General features: G+C 44.7%; 2 protein-coding genes across 3 annotated transcripts in view; one reads left to right on the forward strand and one right to left on the reverse strand.

Moving 5' to 3' along the window:
* Positions 1 to 20,461, reverse strand: part of MACROD2 (mono-ADP ribosylhydrolase 2) — an 809,651-nt gene that overhangs the window by 699,335 nt on the left and 89,855 nt on the right. The gene's annotated exons all lie outside the window — the stretch shown is intronic.
* On the forward strand, positions 8,160 to 19,425 carry FLRT3 (fibronectin leucine rich transmembrane protein 3). The gene is made up of 3 exons (XM_072330920.1): positions 8,160 to 8,327; positions 14,234 to 14,931; positions 16,049 to 19,425. The coding sequence occupies exon 3, from the start codon at positions 16,093 to 16,095 to the stop codon at positions 18,034 to 18,036; it is 1,944 nt and encodes a 647-aa protein (XP_072187021.1). The 5' UTR covers positions 8,160 to 8,327; positions 14,234 to 14,931; positions 16,049 to 16,092; the 3' UTR covers positions 18,037 to 19,425.

Below are 20,461 nucleotides of genomic sequence, written 5' to 3' on the forward strand. Positions count from 1 at the left end.
TGCTGGTTGTGACAAACAGCTACCAGGCCATCTGACAAACATGCCAAGTTCCATGCCAAAACAGCAATTCTTCCTAGGAGGCATTTTGCCAGAATACTAAATTCCCTATGACCACATTGAAAACAGCAAAGTCATTGCACTGCAACAGCCCCGGCACGTTATGGTGTCTCTCACTTTTAAAAATACTGGAGATGTCACATGATGGGTTATAGAAAGAACTGAGCATTTTTGAGCTTCAGACACGAAAGAGCAAAGAAGCGAATTGTTTCTGCAGCAACATGACAACCAACATAAAACCGTAAGAGAAGTTGATAGCTGCATATGCCAAGCTCGCACATTCCTTAAGCACAAGTTTCCACGCGAGCGCTAAGGCAGAAGCTCACAGATGCGGGGTTAGAACAGCAAGGGCGGCTGCAGGCCCTGCGGGCTGCTGCGCAGACAGCGCTCCTTGCAGTTGTGCAGCAGCAAGGAAGCAAGCAAACAGAGGCGGGCAGGCAGCAGCAGCAGCAGCGTGACGAGCGCTGTCGCCGGCCGTCTGTCAGCACGGGATCATCTGCTCCTCCAGCTGATGTGTGCCGCCTGAAACTCTTCCACGCACATGGAGCTTCCACTGCATCTGCGGGTACGAGCAGAGCCCCTGCTGAGGCTTAAAATTTGGCTTTTCACCTTATGAAAAGCGTACCTGCAATATTGTTCGAGACCGATAAAAGCGCGGCTCGGCTGACCCGGGATGCTGCCGCTGCCTTCTGCCAGCGCACAGACACCGGCGCTCGGCCAGCTCCGTCACGAGCTGATCAGAAGGCAGCACCAAAAGAAAATGCTTCACTCTTAGGGGGAAAGTCTGATTTTCAGGCGGCTGAGCTTACTGAAGGATTGGCCAAACACGAGCGCCGATGCAAAGAGGAGACAGGGCTGCCCTCTGCGGTTGCTGCCAGCCCTCGGCCGTGCTGTTGCAGTCTGCAGATGCGTCTGCCTGCAGCACCGGGAGCTCAGCTCACCACCCGCTGCCGGGTTCCGCTGCGTGCCCGAAGCACAGGGCTGACCCGACAAAGGCACGCTATATTACGACCGCACAATCCACAAAGAATTTACAACTGCAATCAGCCTCTCTGCATCCCTTGGGAAAAACGATCGGGAAGAAATGAAACAGGCTTTGTTATATCCACGAACAACAATGTAAAATAACATAAAATAGAAATAAAAACACATGAATCTATCGACTGTGAGTTTGTGTTCCTCACTAGGGTCATTCTCAGATGTGCTCATATTTAAGTGCAGAGGTAAATTCCCAGTGCAGCTGCTAACAATTCTTCCTGAACTTCTCTCAGGTTTCGGGTGTTGCATCTGCAGGCATTTGCAAGGCAAACTTCTGTTTTCAGAGCAGTGAAACTGCAAAAGCACATGCTCCAACAATTGCTTCCAATACGGTATCCTGCGTATCGCATGGGATACCACGGCCATTTTATTTGCAAAACGTTTGAAGTTTTTTTTTTTTACATACACAACCACATTGCTATTCTAACAGCCATCTCACGGTGGGGTTTTTGTTGTTATGTTTTTGCTTGTTTGATTTGGTTTGTTGTTTTTTTTTGCTGCCTATCAAAAACACCCTGAGATACATACCAGGTGCACAACAACTGCCAGCAACCTGCTCATTTGGGCATCCAGGCTGGCTTTAGTAACGTGCAATTTTAAAGACTCCTTGATGGGGTCAAGAACTACCCCAATCTTAGGGAACTTTCATTCAAATGAAGCTTTTGTTGTCAGTAAATGGAAACTAATATTTCTTACACGTGAACTTGTTGCTTTATCCAAAACTCTACTTGCCTACGAAGACACAGAACTTTAATTAGGAACACAGAAATCTCATCCTGGATTCAGATCGGACGTCCAATTTGGCCTTCTATGCCATCAAGTAGTTTCTGCTTTCACAGCAATATAGAAAATGGAGAGTGGCAGTTTTGTTAATACATGAAAACTCAAAAGGGATTTGCACTCTGCTTTTCTATCCTAACTAGAGAAACAAGCTCAACTTTCTGGAGTCTCTGAGCTGAAGGTCTCATGGGCTTCTGCAGGTTGCTTCACTTTAGGATTCCCAACGCCTCTCCAGAGTCATTGGAACTGGCAGCAGCAATTAGCATGTGTTCACAAAAAGGCAAACGAAGAGAAACTTTGAGGAAAGAGATTAAAGATGGATTAAGGAAAGAAAAAAAAGTAGAACACTGCTCCAGATACTGAGCTCAAAATGACTTTCAGATCCCATTTCCCATGAAACTACAGCTTCTTACCACTTCAAGGAATTTCATCCTCAGCAGTCAAGGCGTACCCACTAAACGCACACACATTACCTGCTCCAAGAATACATGTATGCCTTACAACTACTTCTTTCTACTGTTGAGCCTCGAGGAGCCATGCAGATGCTGAGGACACACCAACCTGCACAATGACTGTGAACCTGCACCAATGATGGTGCTGGTGGAGGCCATTCTCAGATGAGCCATTCCTGTATCTCAACTGAGATGCAGCTTTTGCCTAGATATCCTCGAGTCCAAATCTCATCAAGTCCCACTGCACTCTTCACGTTGAGGGAAATTTCCCAGTTCTCTTTAACTTATTTTTAATCACCATTTCAATTTGTAACATTCTGCCAACACACTAAGTGCTGCCATGCAAAGGCCCTCCTGAAACACCCTCTCTTGCTGAATAGGCAGACGGAGTAAGAATCCCCACTTGAAACCAAACAAATCTGTTCAGACAATGTATACTTAGTTCTTCCTGAGAGTAAACGCTTCTGAGTTATTCATATATTCACCGCTGGCACACAGCCTTTCATGATTTCCAAACCAGGTATTACACAAGCAAATCAGCAAACACACAGACCACACTTATTGCTAGATGATAGCACAGAGCAGACACCAACACCGTGAGCAGCCAGGGCGGTGCAACTGGCCGGAACAGCATGCGAATGCTTTGATTTGATTTGCATGCAAAGGACTGGGGGTGGGGGTCATTTTTCTTTTTTTAATAGAGAGCAGATCACCCCATAAAGCCTTCTGCACCAGCTCTATGTCCAAGCAATTGCTTCAAGCTATAGAGAACATTAAATATTCTAACTGGGTAACTGATGCATTATAGATCTACCCAGAACCTGGCCGCTGTAATTTCAGAGAACAAGACCTTTGTGAAACTGCTCAGCTAGTTTGGGACCTTTAGAGAAGGAAATAAAACAGGAAACTCTTTAATATGCAAATAGAGACTGAGAGCCAAGGACAATGAGGGAGAGAAGAGTGGTAAGAAGCAGCAGCTTCTCATGGCAGAAGATGGATGCACAAACAGCAGAACGTGGAGTGCTCCAGTGTGGGTTATCCTGCAGGAGACAAAGCTGTTGGGCATAGCAGGAGGAAAGGCAAGGTGCCTGTACTGACAGTGGTGAGAAAAAGGAGACAGTGCAGCAAAGGCTTATCGGGACATAAAAGAAAACATGGAGCGAGGACAAGAAGAATCATTTTGATGGCCTGAAAACATACTTGTGAGAAAGAAAGCAGCTTTCAAGCTCTCACTATATCACCACAAAGAGCTAAAATTGATGAAAACTGTATGAAAATATAACTGTTCTTTAAGCTACATGAATTGTTTTATCTTCTCCCTCAGAGGAGGGGAAATTCCACCATAAAATGCATCACCAAGGGAACATTACCTCCTCCATGAACATGTATCTTTGTCTCAGTGAATGTCATTTTGAGCCATGATATTTAATGTGAGAACTGGTCCTCATTTTGCAAAGTGAAATCACACTCGATCAAATATTTGCCATATTTCTGTAAATAACACTTTGAGATACCTTGTATTCCGGGTGTTCTTATGGTAACATTTTCACATTTTGTTATGTAACTCCAGCACCCAGTTTTTTCATCCAAAAAATCCTCTGACAACCGCTGAAATGTTCAGGCAGTGAAGAAAGTAAACTGAACCTCCATGGAAACATGACTTTACACCAAGAGCTACCTGCCTTGTTGCCAGACATGTATATTGCCGACAGCAGGAGCAGTGGTGAGAACACAAACACCACCAGAACACCGGCAGTGCATCCCAACTCCCTTCTTCCCAAGCATGAGGCGCCTCTGCCTTGCAGATCTTTGTGCTCTTGCAGGCCAGCTTTCAGCAGCTCTTGCAGAAGAAGCAGTCCAGATTTCAAGGAAAGGAGTCCAAGAGCAGCACTGCCACACTCTTTCAGGTGATTTACTCTACTGGTTTTGAGTCTTTCTCTGCTACTCTGATCTCTTACACAGAAGCAGGTATATCTACATAAAATTACACTTACCACTCTGTTAGGCTCAGGACAAGTTCTATCTATAAAACCTTGAATTTGAAAATATAAGAAATTACCTTTGAGAAATAGCAGTTTTGTCCTCAGCAGGATCATTCCTCACACATGGTAGACGTTGCTAACAATCTCGATCAAATTTTCAAGGCTGTTTTAGGAGCGTGTTATTTTTCTTTAACACACAGTTGCTGGAGAACCTTCAAAGACTTGTCAAGAGTACGGGAAGTCTGTTCCGCTCTGACAGCATTGCTTACTTCATCCAGTTTGAAAGCAAAAACTATACAGATAGATCTTGAAAGAGTAAGCTCTTGCTTGGCCTAAAAGCTCTGTCCAGGTGGCTTCATGGTTTGACACTTAGAAGAACTTGCCTCTTAAACACAAAAGCCATCAGTCATAAACATTAGGAATAGCCTTTCTTAGTATTAACTTAACCTGTCAGATCTCTCTACCAATTTCTGTACATTCTGCAAGTGAAAAAGTAAATGGCTTACTTATTAGCTTTGCAATTTCATGTAGTCCATTAAGTGACTTAATTTTGCTATCAATAGCACATAATGCGATGAGCAAAACTGTTCGTTTGCCTTAGGAAAAATAGCGATGTGGTTACATCAGGGGCTCTCTGAGCTGACAAGGCTTTCCCCTGGGTAACATTCAGGAGATCCAGAAGGCAGAAGAGGAAAAGAGCATAACGAGAAGGGAGAGGAATGGCAGAGAACACAGGTGCAGTTGTTTAATCTCCTGTCCCATCAAGACAGACAAAAGAATAATTACAATTACAGCTATTCTCTCTCAAACATTCCTCTGTCAACGAGGAAAAAAAAAGAACAATCACACTTGAGCCCAACCAATTTAAAACAACTGTTTGGTTTTACACCCTTCGTACCTTTTTAGCCCTGCTGTGGATTGTCTTTCATGACCACGTCCTCAATTTTGCTGCGTTTGATGCAGAGCTGCTGCACCAACTCTGACAAGTAGGTACAAATACAGTGCTAAAAGCTGAGCTTGATGGACATTTACTTTTGAAGGAATTTATCTCAAATTGGATTCTAATTTTAAAATGGCTCAAATCTTTTAAAGACACTAATTCAAACTGGAATACATATTTGCTGAGAAACTGTACTTAGGCGACATCCAAAAATGTTCTAAGCCATATATCATAGAAAAGTTCATATATTATAGCACTTTCTTTTCTTAGATGTCTCCACAAATCAGACAATACCTAACTTGGAAGTGGGACAGCCTGCTTTGAAAAATCAATATAACCTGATAAAAGCCTAAAGCTAAAAACAACTAACGCTCATTTCAGGGTATTTCATTGAATATCAAACTATTACTCTCAGCTCTGTCTAAGTGAAATTCATCCTTGAGGAGCCTGAAGCAGCAACAGTTTGCTTTCTACTTGCAAAGACGGCGCTCCGTCCTCTGCACCGAGGATGACTGATCTCTGATTCCATTTCACTTCCCGGTCAATGTGTTTGGTTTCTTAACATTTCATAAGTGCCCTGCCCAGAAACGTTTACGAGTGAAACTTGATCTACAGTAGAACAAAGGAGATCCAAAACATCGTCAAGTCACAGCCAGAGTCCTTGAGGTCGACCTTTGGCTGAGGGCAGTTCCCAGGACTGTGCCTCTTATCGTGCCATCAGGGCACTTACAGCGAACAACGAGCAGCATGGTTATCGCTTTGACCTGACAGCACCTTACACATGTGAGTTATAAACTTGCATTATCATTCCTCGAAATACATTACATACTGTAAGCACTCTCAATTTCCCATCTGCCATCTTCCACCATCTCCCAGCCTGTTAATCGTTAACAAAATTGCCATGTTTTCCAAAAGGTAATTTCCCTATAGGTCTGACAAGCATTTAATCTCCATGTCACGAGCATTAATTAATTTTATATATAAAATATAGGTGAAAAGATTATTTTAACTCCAAAATCCAATTAAAATAACTCATTATATTACTAGAGTTTGATATATCTGTGTTACATATGAATATTTTCATTCCCTGCATGCAAGTAACTTCATCAGTTTTAACAGAGTTCAATTCTCCTGGAATTCAAGAAGCCTTGAATTTCTATAGATTAAGACCAAGACGGAGAAGAAGGTCAAGTTCACAACACATACCATTATTTGTGAAAAGTATTTTAAAGGCAAACCATGTTCTCAAGAAGCACAGTTAAAGAGCTTAAATAAAATAATACAGTCAAAAATATGCTTGTGACAACATGTGAAAAACCTTTCAGTACTCTAAAGCAGCTGCGACTTGGTAAAATCTCATTATCTCTCACATGCCCATTGGAATTCTGCAGGAATATTTACTGGAATTTCTAACTGGTGCCAGAAGTGCTGGGCCAGCCTTGGAACAGCACCACAAGGTAGATGAGGGGGTACCATATATGACCCCTGTGAACAACCTAGAGCTATATGTTAAGTTTTAGCAACATGCCACAGTAACAGCAGGCAACTAATGCATTAAGTCAGGCATGCGAAATACCAAATATGCATTAAAAAAAAGCTATAATCTCAAAGAAATTTCGTTTAAAAGATCTGCAGGTTGTTCAGAGAATCTCAAAATGCTTCCTGCCCACTGTCGTGCCCCAAACATCTGAACTCAGACACTCTGCAACACAGGGAACATCTAAGCTCGTCTAACATGTGCCTATACATACGCGTGCAGATGTGTAAAATACATTACAAGCACATTAAAAAGTATAAGTTTCTCACACTGAGCAGATTAGGGCACAGCTCACCCTGCCAGGACTCCACAATTGACTGTCAATTGTACCTCAACTTGAAGTCAATTTCTTATTAGTTTTTAGTGTCCATGGAGAAAGATTAGAATTGAAACAACAAAGAAAAAATATCCTTTTCTCATTGTCACGGAAGATCAACCCAGGATTTATTTATTTATTTTCCAGATTGGTTGAATAAATAGAGAACATACGCAACATTTCAAACATCTAAACACCACACAGGGCAAGCAGCGTTCAAAAATCTATTAAAATCCCTCCCGTAAAAAGGTGAGCTGTAACTCTTCCGACCAAAGCCAAAGAAACAAGAGTTGAAGAACTCAAAACTCACACAGTGCAACACAACTTTCCAGCACTTTCCACAGGCCCAGGGACAATCGAGTTCCCTTTAACCTTAACACAGCTCAGTCCTGCTGTCCTTCAATATCCACACAAATGCAGCTTGGGGATGACAAGCTGCCATGTTGGAGCCTGCTGCCATGTTGGGGCCTACCGCCATCTTGGAGACTGCCGCCATGTTGGGACCTGCTGCCCACTCAGCATCCCACGCTGGCAACAGGACCACAAGGCCAAGATGGAGGTAGGGGATGAGGCTCACCTCCATACCGCCAGCCAGGAGAGACAGACATGGCAAAGGAGCCGGCAGTTTGCAAGGTGATAACCTATGAACAGAAGGGAACTCGGCCTGGTGAGAAATCACCTGGGAGCGCGTGGCATCACCACAAGGCAACTGCTGCCACTGCGCCGCACTGAGCACCCACACCCTGAAGGAGCCACGGACTCCTCGCTTTAAAGCCCTCCTCAATTTTATTTCCTTTCCTTACGTGCTTCTACAGCCCACAGCTGCTCCTCCTACCCGGTGCAAAGAAGAGAAGCCAAAACTCCGAAGATGAAGCGGGCCGCCCTTGGGGCTCACGGGCCCCACGCCAGCATTCCCCTCCACCCGCGGCGCCGCCCCTCCCGCTGCGCGGCCACGGCGCCGCCTGCTGCTCCCCCTAGCGGCCGCGCCCCGCCCCGCCCCTCCCGCCGAGGCCCCGCCCCCCGCTGACGTGCGGCCCCGCCCCCGCGGCTGCCCGCTGCCGCCGCGACTTGAGGGCGAGCTCGGCGGCTGCCCCGCGCTTCTCTGCGCTGCGCTTCTCTGCGCTGCGCTCTCCGTCGCTCCGCACCTGGCCGAGCGGCTCCCGGCCCAACGGTGGGATTACGGCGGCCGCCTCGCCGCAGCCAACGTCCAACCCGCTCCCCGCAGGTAAGTGGGGGCTCCGCGCTGCCTTCGCGGGAGTTGAGCGGGTCGGGCCGCGGGGTGAAGGAGGATGAGGAGGAGGGGGCGCAGCGCGGGGCCGGCGGTGGGAGCGGCGCCCGGCGCGGAGCCGCGATGCTGCCGCGCTCCGTCGCTACTTGCCGTCAACTTTTGTGCGGCTCCCCGAGCTCGCAGCCCGTCCGCCCGCCGCCTCCTCCGCGCCCCGCACTCGGAGCTGCTTTCTGCCCTTTGGCTTTTGTTCCCCGCTCCGCCGTCCCCCCTGCCCGCTCGGGCCGGGATTCCGGCGTTAAGCGGGGAGTCAGGAGAGGGGCAGAAAACGAACAGACTTAAAACAGCGATTCGTTCTCTCGAGTCCGATTTCCTCGCCTAAATCGCGCTGCCCGAAAAGACAGAAGCATCCCTCGCTCCCGCCCGCCTGCCGCCCGGGGGTACGGCGTCTTAATGAACGTTTCTTTGAATTAGCGAGAGAAAAATGCGTTTGTCGAGCCGAGAGTGCGAAGGGAGGGAGGAATAATGCGCTGCGAGACGCACAGATGTGGCCGCGCGCGGGGACAGCTGTGCGGGCTGCCAGCCCTTCCCCTCCGCACACCACAAATACCCTCCGGTCCCTATTTTCCCCCCCAACACCCTGAGCCTGCCCGGCTCCTGATCGCTGTGCTAACGTGCCGTAAGGAAAAGGTACGCCGGGCTTCGTCTAAAGCCTGTTACCTTAAGAGCTGCTGAGGCCGTGCCGACACGCAGCTCTCCCGTTTTCTCCAGCCACGTTTCACCACTTCCAATAGCCGTTTCTATTTTTCTCCGCTCCTCGCATACAGCAGAAGCGGCGCCCAGCTTTGGTGTGCATCCGAACATCCAGTCTCCCTTTCTTTTATTATTATTTTGGTGCTTTCGTACCGTTTAATTTCAACTGGGGAAGGAGCAGCTGGATGAATCCCACGCTTAATACGGCCACCACGGGAAATAAGATTCCGAAAAGTCCCCGAAAAAGTGATTTATTTTATTTTCTTTTAATTCCCCCCGCTGGAGGCCGCCTCTGTTTTTCTCAACAGGAGACTTTGTTGTAATTAAAGCAGGGAGGACTGGACAGCAGCAAAGCCCTCTGCCTGGTGGCTCTCAGCAGCGCCGTTTTGCAGCGCGCACCACCCCCCAGCGGGCAAAAAAAAACCTCCGTAGTTAAAACTCGCAGCCAAGCTTTCATCTTTGGGAATGAAATGTGCACGTTGCAGGGCGAGAATCGAATAAAGGTGCGTTTGCGGGGCTTTGCTTTTTCGTTTGCCTTTCGGAAGCGGTGGCTCAAAGTGGAAAGGTAGAGAGCGAAAGGCAACCGCGAGCCGTCCGAGGCAATGCTGGAGTTTGCAAACTTTGCACTGCTGTTTTTCCCGAGTGCCTTCAGTGGGTGGATGGCCATCTTTGTCTCCTTCCAGCAGGAAGCCTGCCTGCTAATGGCCAGGGAGCGCTCGAGCTTTGCTTTAATCACCTCGAGGCGGCTCAGGAGTATTAAAAGGCGATTGCTTACGTGTATTTTTAATAAGAGGCCCCCGGCTGGCTCGGTGCAGGCAGGCTGAGCCCGCAGCAGGCACGGTGCACTGCACAGAGCTCACCGCACGGACTGGAGCGGCCCTGCAGCTTGTCAAGTTCTCTGGTCAGAGCAGTAAATTCAGTCATCGGTAGGCAAGCAGACAAAAGGGGAAAGAAACAAAGCTAAGGCAGCTGTATGCGGTATTTCAGTAATGTTTTGGATATGCTTAACGTTTGGCGATAGGGACTCCGTGCAGGGTATAATTCCACCTAAATTTGTCAAGAGGGAAAACCAGTGATTTCCCCGTGGAAGCAGAGCAGCGTTTGTTGTCTGTTCTCTCATTCTAAATGCAGGCAAATGCCTCATCCCCACAGCAGCTCCCAGAGAGAGCCCAGGAGCCATCCCTGGCCCAGCTGGGTGAGCACTGCGATGCAGAGCACTGCGCTCCCCCCGGCCATAGGAGCAGGCAGGCCCTGCAGGGCACAGCACTGCACAGCAGCAGCACGGTGCTCGGGGGCTCTTTGAGCCAACATCCTCAGAGCCAGAAAGGGTTTTAAAAGTGAACTTCAGAAAGCAACCACTGAACCACTCATAGTCGATCTTCCTCCTCTGCAGCAGATGCTGCCCTGGCTCACCTTTGGCACGAAGTTCAGCTTCCACTTGGAACCCATTTCAGAGTCAGATTCAATCCCATTAGAGGGAAGAACACATTAAATTTTTCATTTTTTTAAGACACGTGAGAAGTAGAAGGACAGAGGCAATATTATGTTCAACTACCACGCAAGATGGAGGATGAGGAATAAGCAAAAAAGATAAATAAAACCGTATTGAATGGGGGGGGGAGAAAAATAAAGCACATTTCCCCAGGACACAGAGACCTGGAGAGCTCACTCACTCCAATGAAAACCCTCTGCATTTTTTAGCCCCGGAAAAGACAGGCAGAGGACCTTGTGCCTGCCTCACACTGAACAAAGGAGTGGGGCACCTTCCTGAAATATGATGATCGTGGAAATTTCAGCTCCTAGACAGGGTGCTTAGAAAGCATTTTGCTGTCACTATCAACCAAGTCTGAATAATACACTTAAGGAAAAAAAACCCAAAGCATGTGCATTGCTTTAAGGACAGATTAGCACTGTGGAACTTGTGTTGAAAACTTGGTGGAACTATTTGAGAGGAGCTGTGACCTCTGAGAACTAACCTGGCAGCGTGTGCAGGGAATGGATCCAGAGGCATTTCAAGTGCATTTTATGTTTCTGATAATAACAAATGCGGAGGTAATTCTGCAGTCTTAGCATGCAGGTTAAGCTAAATCATTAGGCTTGCCACTGTGCATATCCTAACACTAACTTAAAGTTGCTCTTGTCCTACCGACCTAAAACTAAGGGGTGAAAGTTGTCCCTGTGCCCTGTTGTGTTGGGGTTAGCAGCCAGCTCCTGGTTATCCCAGCAGTGGGTGGGGATTAAAGTAAGCACTGTGGGACCCGAAGTGCCAGCTCTGGGTTTTAGTCGGGTTTTATCACATCTCAGAAAGAAGAAATCTCTTTGGCACCGTTTTTAGAGAAACTTACAGCTTTTTTTGCTTCTTTTTTTTCCCCTTAAGGCAGAGCAGCTGGATGCCACGTGTTATAATAAATACTCCGTTCTTTGGTATTTTTCTCTTACGCAGTGCAAATTGCTTTTACTGTTTCAAAATGAGCTGCAGCCCGTCGATAAGTCTGAGTGCAGGTCCGGGCATCCCAGCTATCTGTAACACGGCTGCCTACACAATGTCCCAGGAAAAGTAATTTAACCATAAGGTTCAGCAAAGTTCATGAAAATATTCAGCTCCGAATGAAGATAAGCAGAAAAGCTGCAGTTTGGCTGTTCCCTCCTTACTTTTGTTACCAGAAAGTCATTTAAAAATGAATTCCAGCATCCACTCTCTCAAATCCATCTTTCTTTCCTGCTCCGCTCGAAATTAATGGCTCCTTTCAGAGCCATGTGTCCATGAAGCCTCCCATGCTGGTGCTGCCGGGACCTGCACACTCAGCGTGTCCCCTCTGCTTTCATCCTAGGCCGGGATGGGAGGAGGAGGGCTGAAGCAGGGCAGCAGGATTCCCTTCTCTGCAGACAGATCGCTGGAGCCTTTGATATGCAAAAACATTGTTTTCAGCTGTGGCTCCAGATATAAAAGGGAAGTGCAAGATATCAAACAATCAGAACCTGGAGAAAACTATTCTGCCCTCAGAAAAGGGAGTGGGGGGTATGGTCTTAATCCACATTTTTGAAACAGTATCATCTTCTCCAAAGAGACCCGCTTTTATTTTTCTCCCTTGTTTTTATGTAATTTTGAGAGAAGGGATAAAAAAAATTCCAAGAACTTAATGAGCTTTAGTGCTTTCATTTTAATCCTACACATTACCGCTATTATAATGGCAGCAATAAGCGAAGGGCCGACTATCAGGCGGGGCAAAGAGGAAGCTGTTTATATGCTAGAAAGGTAGAGCCAATGCACTTAACTTTCTCGTGTCTGCATGCACACTAGAGACTGTTTGGATCAATAGCAACATGCCTTCCTTAGTTGTGTTTTTTTTTTTACAGCCTATTTAACAGCCCTAAAAGTTCTGAGGAACAATTTATGAGATTATTTTTTTTTCAGCTTCTTAAAAGTGACTGAAGCCTTCACAGGCCTACTGAACAACGCACTTATACTCCTACTTCACTGCACATGCACAACACCCAGAAAATGCCCTCTGTCACAATTCCACGTCGGTTCCTATGAGACGTTATTTTCGTACGGCTCTTAAGCAACTGTTTTATTTCCAAGCTTTAGGAATAGATCCTGGATTTAAGTTTCCACAAACACTTGAGTGATACAGACCCGAGGAAATTGGATGCTGCTTAATCTCAAAGAATGTGGAGCTTTTGTTTGTTCCATTTTCTAATACTGACTGCATATATTAACCGGTCCCTAAAAAAAAATGCATTCCCTTATAGTCCAGAACAGAACTTTAGTTTTACTAAAAGCAAAGAATATCTCAAAATGCTTAATTCTGCCAGTCTTACAGAGCATCTCTCATTTTCATTTGCAATTTTCATTACACAGCTGCTGAAACAAAGTGAAAAACAAACAGAAAACCAAACCCTCAGATAGGCATTAAAGCAGCTTCAGGAGAGCAGAGGCTTTACTGTTCCCTCACAGAACGCTCACACCATTGCACGAGTGGGTCTGGTTTTGCTTTCTTTTTTTTTTTTCTCAAATGCTCATCTTTATGCTATTGAAGAGGAAAAGCATCGCTTTATCTGTGTAAATAATTATTGTATCAGTGCAGATCTGCTGTTGCTACAGGAGTAGAACGTACTGCATGAAGACTTTGTGATGCCTGCTTCCAATTAAAAAAGAGTCTTAAAGCAGGGGCTGCTTTTGTTCAGTTGTTATTTTATGGTGGCCCAGAAGCAGCTCCAGCTATGCCCACATGAAGGGAGCCAAACAAGGCTTATTCAGCCTGCTGTTTCTTCAGGGCTTTTCAGTGCTGAGGACCACGCTCAGTACCGAAGATTTGATTTCAGACTTAACTACTGATGCTCCACACAGACACTGCCTACATCTTAGGGAACAGAGACTCAGTATCTCACTGGATACTTTCTGCCCTTAAAAATAGCCAAATGGTTCCTCTAGTAATAAGAAAAGTCGAGGTTACTTTTATTTTTGAAGTGAGAAAAATCAAGTTAATAAAAAGTCAATCTAAATAGTGATTCCGCTGAGCAAAACGACAAATACAGTAGCTTACGAGTTCAGGCAGCTTGGCATACTGAGCACATTTCATGGACAGAACCCACACGCCTCCATTTCCAAAAAGCTGATGCAGATGACTACTAGCCCACAATGCAGAAACAGCAGGATGCAAAATGTGAAACGCTAATTCTCTATTTCAGTGGAAACTTTTCCTCTTTCATCCAAGAAGTCCTGAATGGTAATTTAATTCATTTCAAATTTAACACCAGAGAGAGGTTCATGATCTACTTCTGTTTGCCCAAAACAAAAAGCAAGCAACCACGTTAACTCCTCCCACAGCAGGACTGCCGTTTGTCCTCGAGCAGAAAACATCATTTGCAAAGACTTTGGTACTGTCTGTTAATGCACAATGACTTCATTTGCTGCTGGAAGGAGGGAAAAGATTTGTTCCAGCAAAATGGCAACCATGTGAGACTAAACAGCAGAAGCTGTTTCTAAACGTCCCTGTGTTTTGCTGAAATACTGATATATTGGGATAAAATGACGTGCTGATGGTGTACAGTAAGCACAGCATGATTTATATAGGAACGCAATACAACTGAATACTAGTGTCCAGCAGTTGTTATTAATTAGTTTCTTCTGTTTGTTTTTACTTTTACAGGAAATTAAGAGTTCACAGAAGGCCTTTAAAGAGGAGTTTTCTGGGAAGGAAATAATACTTTGGTGTCTTTATGAAGAAGACCACCTGAATTGTGTAACACTCCTACATTTGGGACCTGCCTTCAGCGTGCAGCGGAATTCTTTCCTGCATTACAAATTGGGAAGTGTTAAGAGTGAGCGCTGGAAAATGGTCTTCTCTGCAAGGTGTGGATGTATCAGGATGTAGCTGCTGTACAAAGTTTATCCTTGGATAACTCTGGACAGAGATAAACCTCCATTGCTGACCTCCTGAAGAGGCGATCCTTGTTCAGGCCCCAGCATAATGAATAGTTTCCATCACGCGGCGCTCAAGCTGCAACCTCCCAACTACAGCATCCCACAAAAGAACTTGTACAAGTTACAAAGAAAGTAATTCTTGTTAAAGGCATTAAACCAAACAAAAGAGGCTCTCCATTCACAGACGTTACATGAGAACAGAAATAGAAGGAAGCTGAAGCTTTTCTGCTTCTCGGCTGGTGTGCTTACGTACCATGGTAAATCTTTGTTGGGTTGCCCCTGGAGCATAGTGCCTGGAAGCAGGCACCACCAGGAAGGGGCAGCTGAGGGAGAAGCCATCCATGGAGTGAAGTATAAGAGCGAGAGAGGAATTTGTTTGCTGGATATCCTCAAGCACAAAATTTACTCTTACCTTTAAATACGGTAGGATCAATATTAATTTATTTTCCTTTTCATGCCTCGGAGAATAAAGTTCAGTTAATATATGAACCCACAAGAGAAAGGGTCATGGCACTGCTTAATGCATAGGGCATCTTACAGAAGTTTTCACCACCCTAATTACAATGGTAATTGAATTATGTTGTCTTAAAAGCTATAAAAATGCTAATTACCTGAGCTCGGTGTACAAACATGCTACCAGTGCAAAGTACAATTTCAGTCTCAAGAGTTAATTTATATTATCCCACCCTGCACAGTATGAACTAATAAGATGTGAAAATGTGGTTAAACCTGCCAAATAGTCTCTTATTAGTGTACTGTTTAGCAAGAAGACTTTTGAGAATGACAAGTATTTAAACATGAAATTAAGCATGTAATGAAATATTCCATCCAGTCAACTAGAAAGCCACAGCTCTGACAGCTCTGTTGGTTTGTAAGCTGCACACCAATTGTTACGTTCACCTTTCTAAACATTCCAGCTTGAAAAACAAGAAGAGTTAGCTGCAGTATTTGTAAAACACACCATGTGGTGTTAAGTTCCCAGAAAAACCCCAAAAAAGTCTTTAGCCGGGCTTTGTTCTTGTCTGCATTTTGTACTGTGCCATTAGGACTTTCCTTACCCTCCAGAATAGCTGAACCACCCAACTTCTGGGTTTGGCAAGGATTTTATAGTTCACTTAAGGGCTTCTAGGTAGTTAGCTGGCTTAGGAATTACTTCTTATCTTTCAGATATAGAATGATTTACTCGAACTCTGGTTTGACTTCAGCTGTGTACTTATCTGGTATCTGTGAACAAAGATGGCCTCTATATGTGAAATGAAATGGAGAGGAATCCTCGGAACGAGCCTTCTTGATTAAACAAAACCATTCACAGACCAGACGTGCCTGATTGTATTATTTTCAATTACTATTCAGAGTAGTCTGTTAAGTTAATTGAAGTAGTAAAAGCAGAAGTATTGTTGCCGATGTATGTAGAAAAAGTACAGTGTCTACAAACTTGGATTTTTGTTAATTATGTGTATGTCAGATGTTTTCTATAATGCTGAAGTTGAATTTTCTTCACTGACGACCTGGATAATTTTGTTTGTTTGTTTGTTTTTAGATTTTGAAGATCAGAACTGTATACAAATCTCATCATTCCTGACCATGATTACTGTACCCTGGAGCGTCTTCCTAATTTGGACTAAAATAGGGCTGTTACTTGACATGGCACCTTACTCTGTCACTGCCAAACCATGCCCATCAGTATGTCGCTGTGATGTGGGTTTCATATATTGTAATGATCGCGATTTGACATCTATTCCTACAGGAATCCCAGAGGATGCTACTAACCTCTTCCTTCAGAACAATCAAATAAATAATGCTGGGATTCCATCAGAACTGAAGAACTTGCGTAGGGTGGAAAGAATATTTTTATACCACAACAGCCTAGACGAATTTCCCACTAACCTCCCTAAGTACGTCAAAGAACTGCATTTGCAGGAGAATAATATAAGGACCATCACTTACGATTCGCTTTCACAAATTCCTTATCTGGAAGAACTGCATTTGGATGATAATTCTGTTTCCGCTGTTAGCATTGAAGATGGAGCTTTCAGGGACAACATCTATCTCAGACTTCTTTTTCTCTCTCGAAATCACCTTAGCACCATTCCCTGGGGTTTGCCTAAAACAATAGAAGAGCTGCGCTTGGATGATAATCGTATTTCCACGATTTCAGAGCTGTCCCTTCAAGACCTTACAAATCTAAAACGCCTTGTTCTAGATGGAAATCTTCTAAATAACCACGGATTAGGAGACAAGGTCTTCATGAATCTAGTCAATCTTACAGAACTGTCATTGGTTCGCAATTCACTTACAGCTGCACCAGTAAATTTGCCAGGCACAAACCTAAGGAAGCTTTATCTTCAAGAAAACCATATCAATCACGTGCCACCCAACGCTTTCTCTTACTTAAGGCAGTTGTATCGACTGGATATGTCCAATAACAATCTCAGCAATTTACCTCAGGGTGTCTTCGATGACCTGGACAACATAACTCAGCTATTTCTTCGCAACAACCCTTGGCACTGCGGGTGCAAAATGAAGTGGGTCCGTGACTGGTTGCAGTCATTGCCTTTGAAAGTGAACGTACGTGGGCTGATGTGCCAGGCACCAGAAAAAGTGCGCGGAATGGCTATCAAAGACCTCAACACAGAACTGTTCGACTGTAAGGATGATATGAGCACCATCCAGATCACTACTGCAGTACCCAGCACACTGTACCCGGCTCAGGGACACTGGCCGGTTTCTGTGACCAAACAACCAGACATCAAGACCCCCAACCTAAACAAGAACTACAGAACTACAGCCAGCCCGGTACGCAAGATCATTACAATATTTGTGAAGTCGGTGAGCACAGAGACCATCCATATTTCCTGGAAAGTTGCGCTGCCAATGACAGCCTTACGGCTCAGCTGGCTCAAGATGGGCCACAGCCCTGCCTTTGGATCTATAACTGAAACCATCGTAACAGGGGACAGGAGTGACTACCTGCTTACAGCACTCGAACCAGAGTCACCGTACCGCGTGTGCATGGTCCCCATGGAAACCAGCAACATCTATCTCTCTGACGAGACACCTGAATGCATTGAGACCGAGACAGCTCCCCTCAAGATGTACAACCCGACAACCACACTCAACCGGGAGCAGGAAAAGGAGCCCTACAAGAACTCCAGTGTGCCTCTGGCCGCCATCATTGGTGGCGCAGTGGCACTGGTGGCCCTGGCATTGCTGGCCCTGGTGTGCTGGTACGTCCATAGGAATGGGGCCCTCTTCTCCCGACACTGTGCCTACAGCAAGGGGCGCAGGAGGAAGGACGACTACGCTGAGGCGGGCACCAAGAAGGACAACTCCATCCTAGAAATCAGGGAAACTTCCTTTCAGATGATACCCATCACTAACGACCAGGTGTCTAAGGAGGAGTTTGTAATACACACCATTTTCCCCCCTAACGGCATGAATCTATATAAGAACAGCCACAGTGAAAGCAGTAGTAACAGGAGCTACAGAGACAGTGGTATCCCAGATTCAGATCATTCACACTCATGATACTGAAGGACATAAAAGACTGGTTTGGTTTTGGTTGGTTTGTTGTTTGTTTTTTTTTTTAAAAAAATAAATGAGAAAAGACTGACTTTTAACGGTTGCTGTTCTACTGCAAAACACTGGATTAAAGACTGACAAAGCAATGTACTGTACATTTGCCATATAATTTATATTTAAGAACTTTTTATTAAAAGTTTCAAATTTCAGGCTACTGCTGCGATTAATGTAGTGGGGATACCTGACCACAATTCTATATTTTAGTATTTTTTAGTAATTTGTACTGTATTTTCCTTGCTAATATTGAAGTTACAGACCATTTAACTTTTGTGTTCTACTGAGTAAGATGACTTGTTGACTGTGAAAGTGAATTTTCTTGCCGTGTTGAGCAGTCAGAACATTCATCTGAGATCCTTGTAAGTGTAAGCACAGGCCATTTTTCACTTTGGTATTAATAAAATAATGTTAAACCTGGCAAATCAGGAAGAGATCAAGAAGTGGTTGCAAAAACTCACAGAACTTAAGTGTTGGGTCTGTTAAATCTGTAAACCACGACAATATTCAATAAACAAAAATGCGTGTAGTAATGGGCAATATCAGCTGTCTGGACACATCCATCCAACAATGGTGAAATCCAGTCTAAAAAGAAAATAATCAAATCGATTACGTGCATGAGACTGAAACTGTTGGCATTTGTAAAGGAAAAAACTGACCCTTGGAAGAAAGCGTAACAAAATTCCTAACAAGGAATTCTAAAGAAATGTGCCAGGCTCCATTAACCAAGGGGTAGATAGGGTGTAACGGTAGATTTCTGGTTATCAACACCAGTGGTCTGTTTGTTAGAGAGAAAATGGTGATGGATGGCCACAGACGTTTGGAAGGCAGTAGCAGGGGGACAGGGAGAACACTGAGCAACTGTTCTTCAGCAGAAGAAGGGCTAGAAGTACAGCTTTGTAAGGAAAACAAACGGGACGAAAAGCAGGCAATGCAAGCACCGTCTCATAAATTTTAGTCACCCGGGTCAAAAGAAAATTGGGGAATACAGCTATTTTAAAGCATTTACTCAAACATTCTATAGGTATGCGTTAACTGTACTGCCATTACAGTCAGGAATACTGCCCATTACTGTCACAGTTTTCCAGAAATTCCTTGCTAAATCTGTAAAGTAACGTTTCTTTCTGCCTTCCTGCTGAACTATACGCTATTTCATGTTTAAACCCCAAGCCACACTTTGTTGCCATAATCATTTGTCTTTTCAACTAAAAACCAAAGTGCATTGTACGCCCTTTGGCCAGTCTTGTATGTGCCTTGATCCAACGCTACATGTATCAAGTTTTTTAAAACAAAACAAAAAAACCCTAAAAAAAAAAAATAAAATACCCACTTTTTCGTACGTAACTTAAATATGACAAACATTGGTTTCATTGATGAATAAAGCTGAAAAATCAGTAGAGTTGACGCCACATGTCTGAGGTGCACTGGCAGGAAAGCCACTCAGAAGCTACTTACTTTTCAGGTCCTGAGTTTCACCTTTTACTTTGTTCAATATGGTATCACGCTTCCTGGGTTTCTGTATTGTTAATTACTTCCAATAGCGAGTTTTAACAACTTCCAGTTGTATCAGCAATGAAAGGAAGGGAAATTACAGCTGCAGCTCTCTTCAGATCTTTTTCAATAAAACCACCAATTAAAAAGTAGAAGGACGTACAAATGCTTACTATTTTGGACATTGTTTTGGACAGTAAAGAAAGTATACCAAATGCAATTCAATTTTAAGAGTAGCTTAGCAGTGCTCAGCCTCTGTTTCTCCAGGAGTAGGGATGGAAGATGACAGGAAGAAACTACAGGAGACGCCAATGTCGTTGCTTTCAGCAGTCACTCAACAAATGACTCCTGCCAGAGGTCCATCTGCCTGCACAGACACCAAGTTGCCAGTAACAGACAGTGCATTTCAGCTTCATTTACCAGATGTGGACAGAGAAGTTCCTCTCCAAACACTCCATGCCACAGTTTCCAGTTTTTGGGAAGGGGAGGAGCAGTTCTGTGCTTCACCACTGACCTCTCACAGTCCCACCTGTGCTTTACATGGAACACTGTCTGGATCCACAGTGCCTGCCTACTGGGGGCACATGATGCTGAACAGCTCTGTGCAGCTCTGCAAGATGTACTCAGCAGGACTATTCTGCTCTATTTTCTCATCAGGTACAAATCTGAAGGGTGAGAAAGTCAAGACTAAGCACGTGGAGACTCACTTCATTCCTGAAAGCCAATCCAGATAGAGAAGACTGACCTGCTTCATGCAAAGTAGCATACTGGGACCCTTATATCTGACATACATTTAACGTCTGGTTTGCTGGCAACAGATTACTAGTTCTTTGCCGTCAGTTCTCCAATAGCAAAATCAAAAAAGGTTTTGCTGCATTTTCAAGCT

This window comes from Excalfactoria chinensis, chromosome 3 (assembly GCF_039878825.1).
Source record: "Excalfactoria chinensis isolate bCotChi1 chromosome 3, bCotChi1.hap2, whole genome shotgun sequence".
Taxonomy (NCBI): domain Eukaryota; kingdom Metazoa; phylum Chordata; class Aves; order Galliformes; family Phasianidae; genus Excalfactoria; species Excalfactoria chinensis.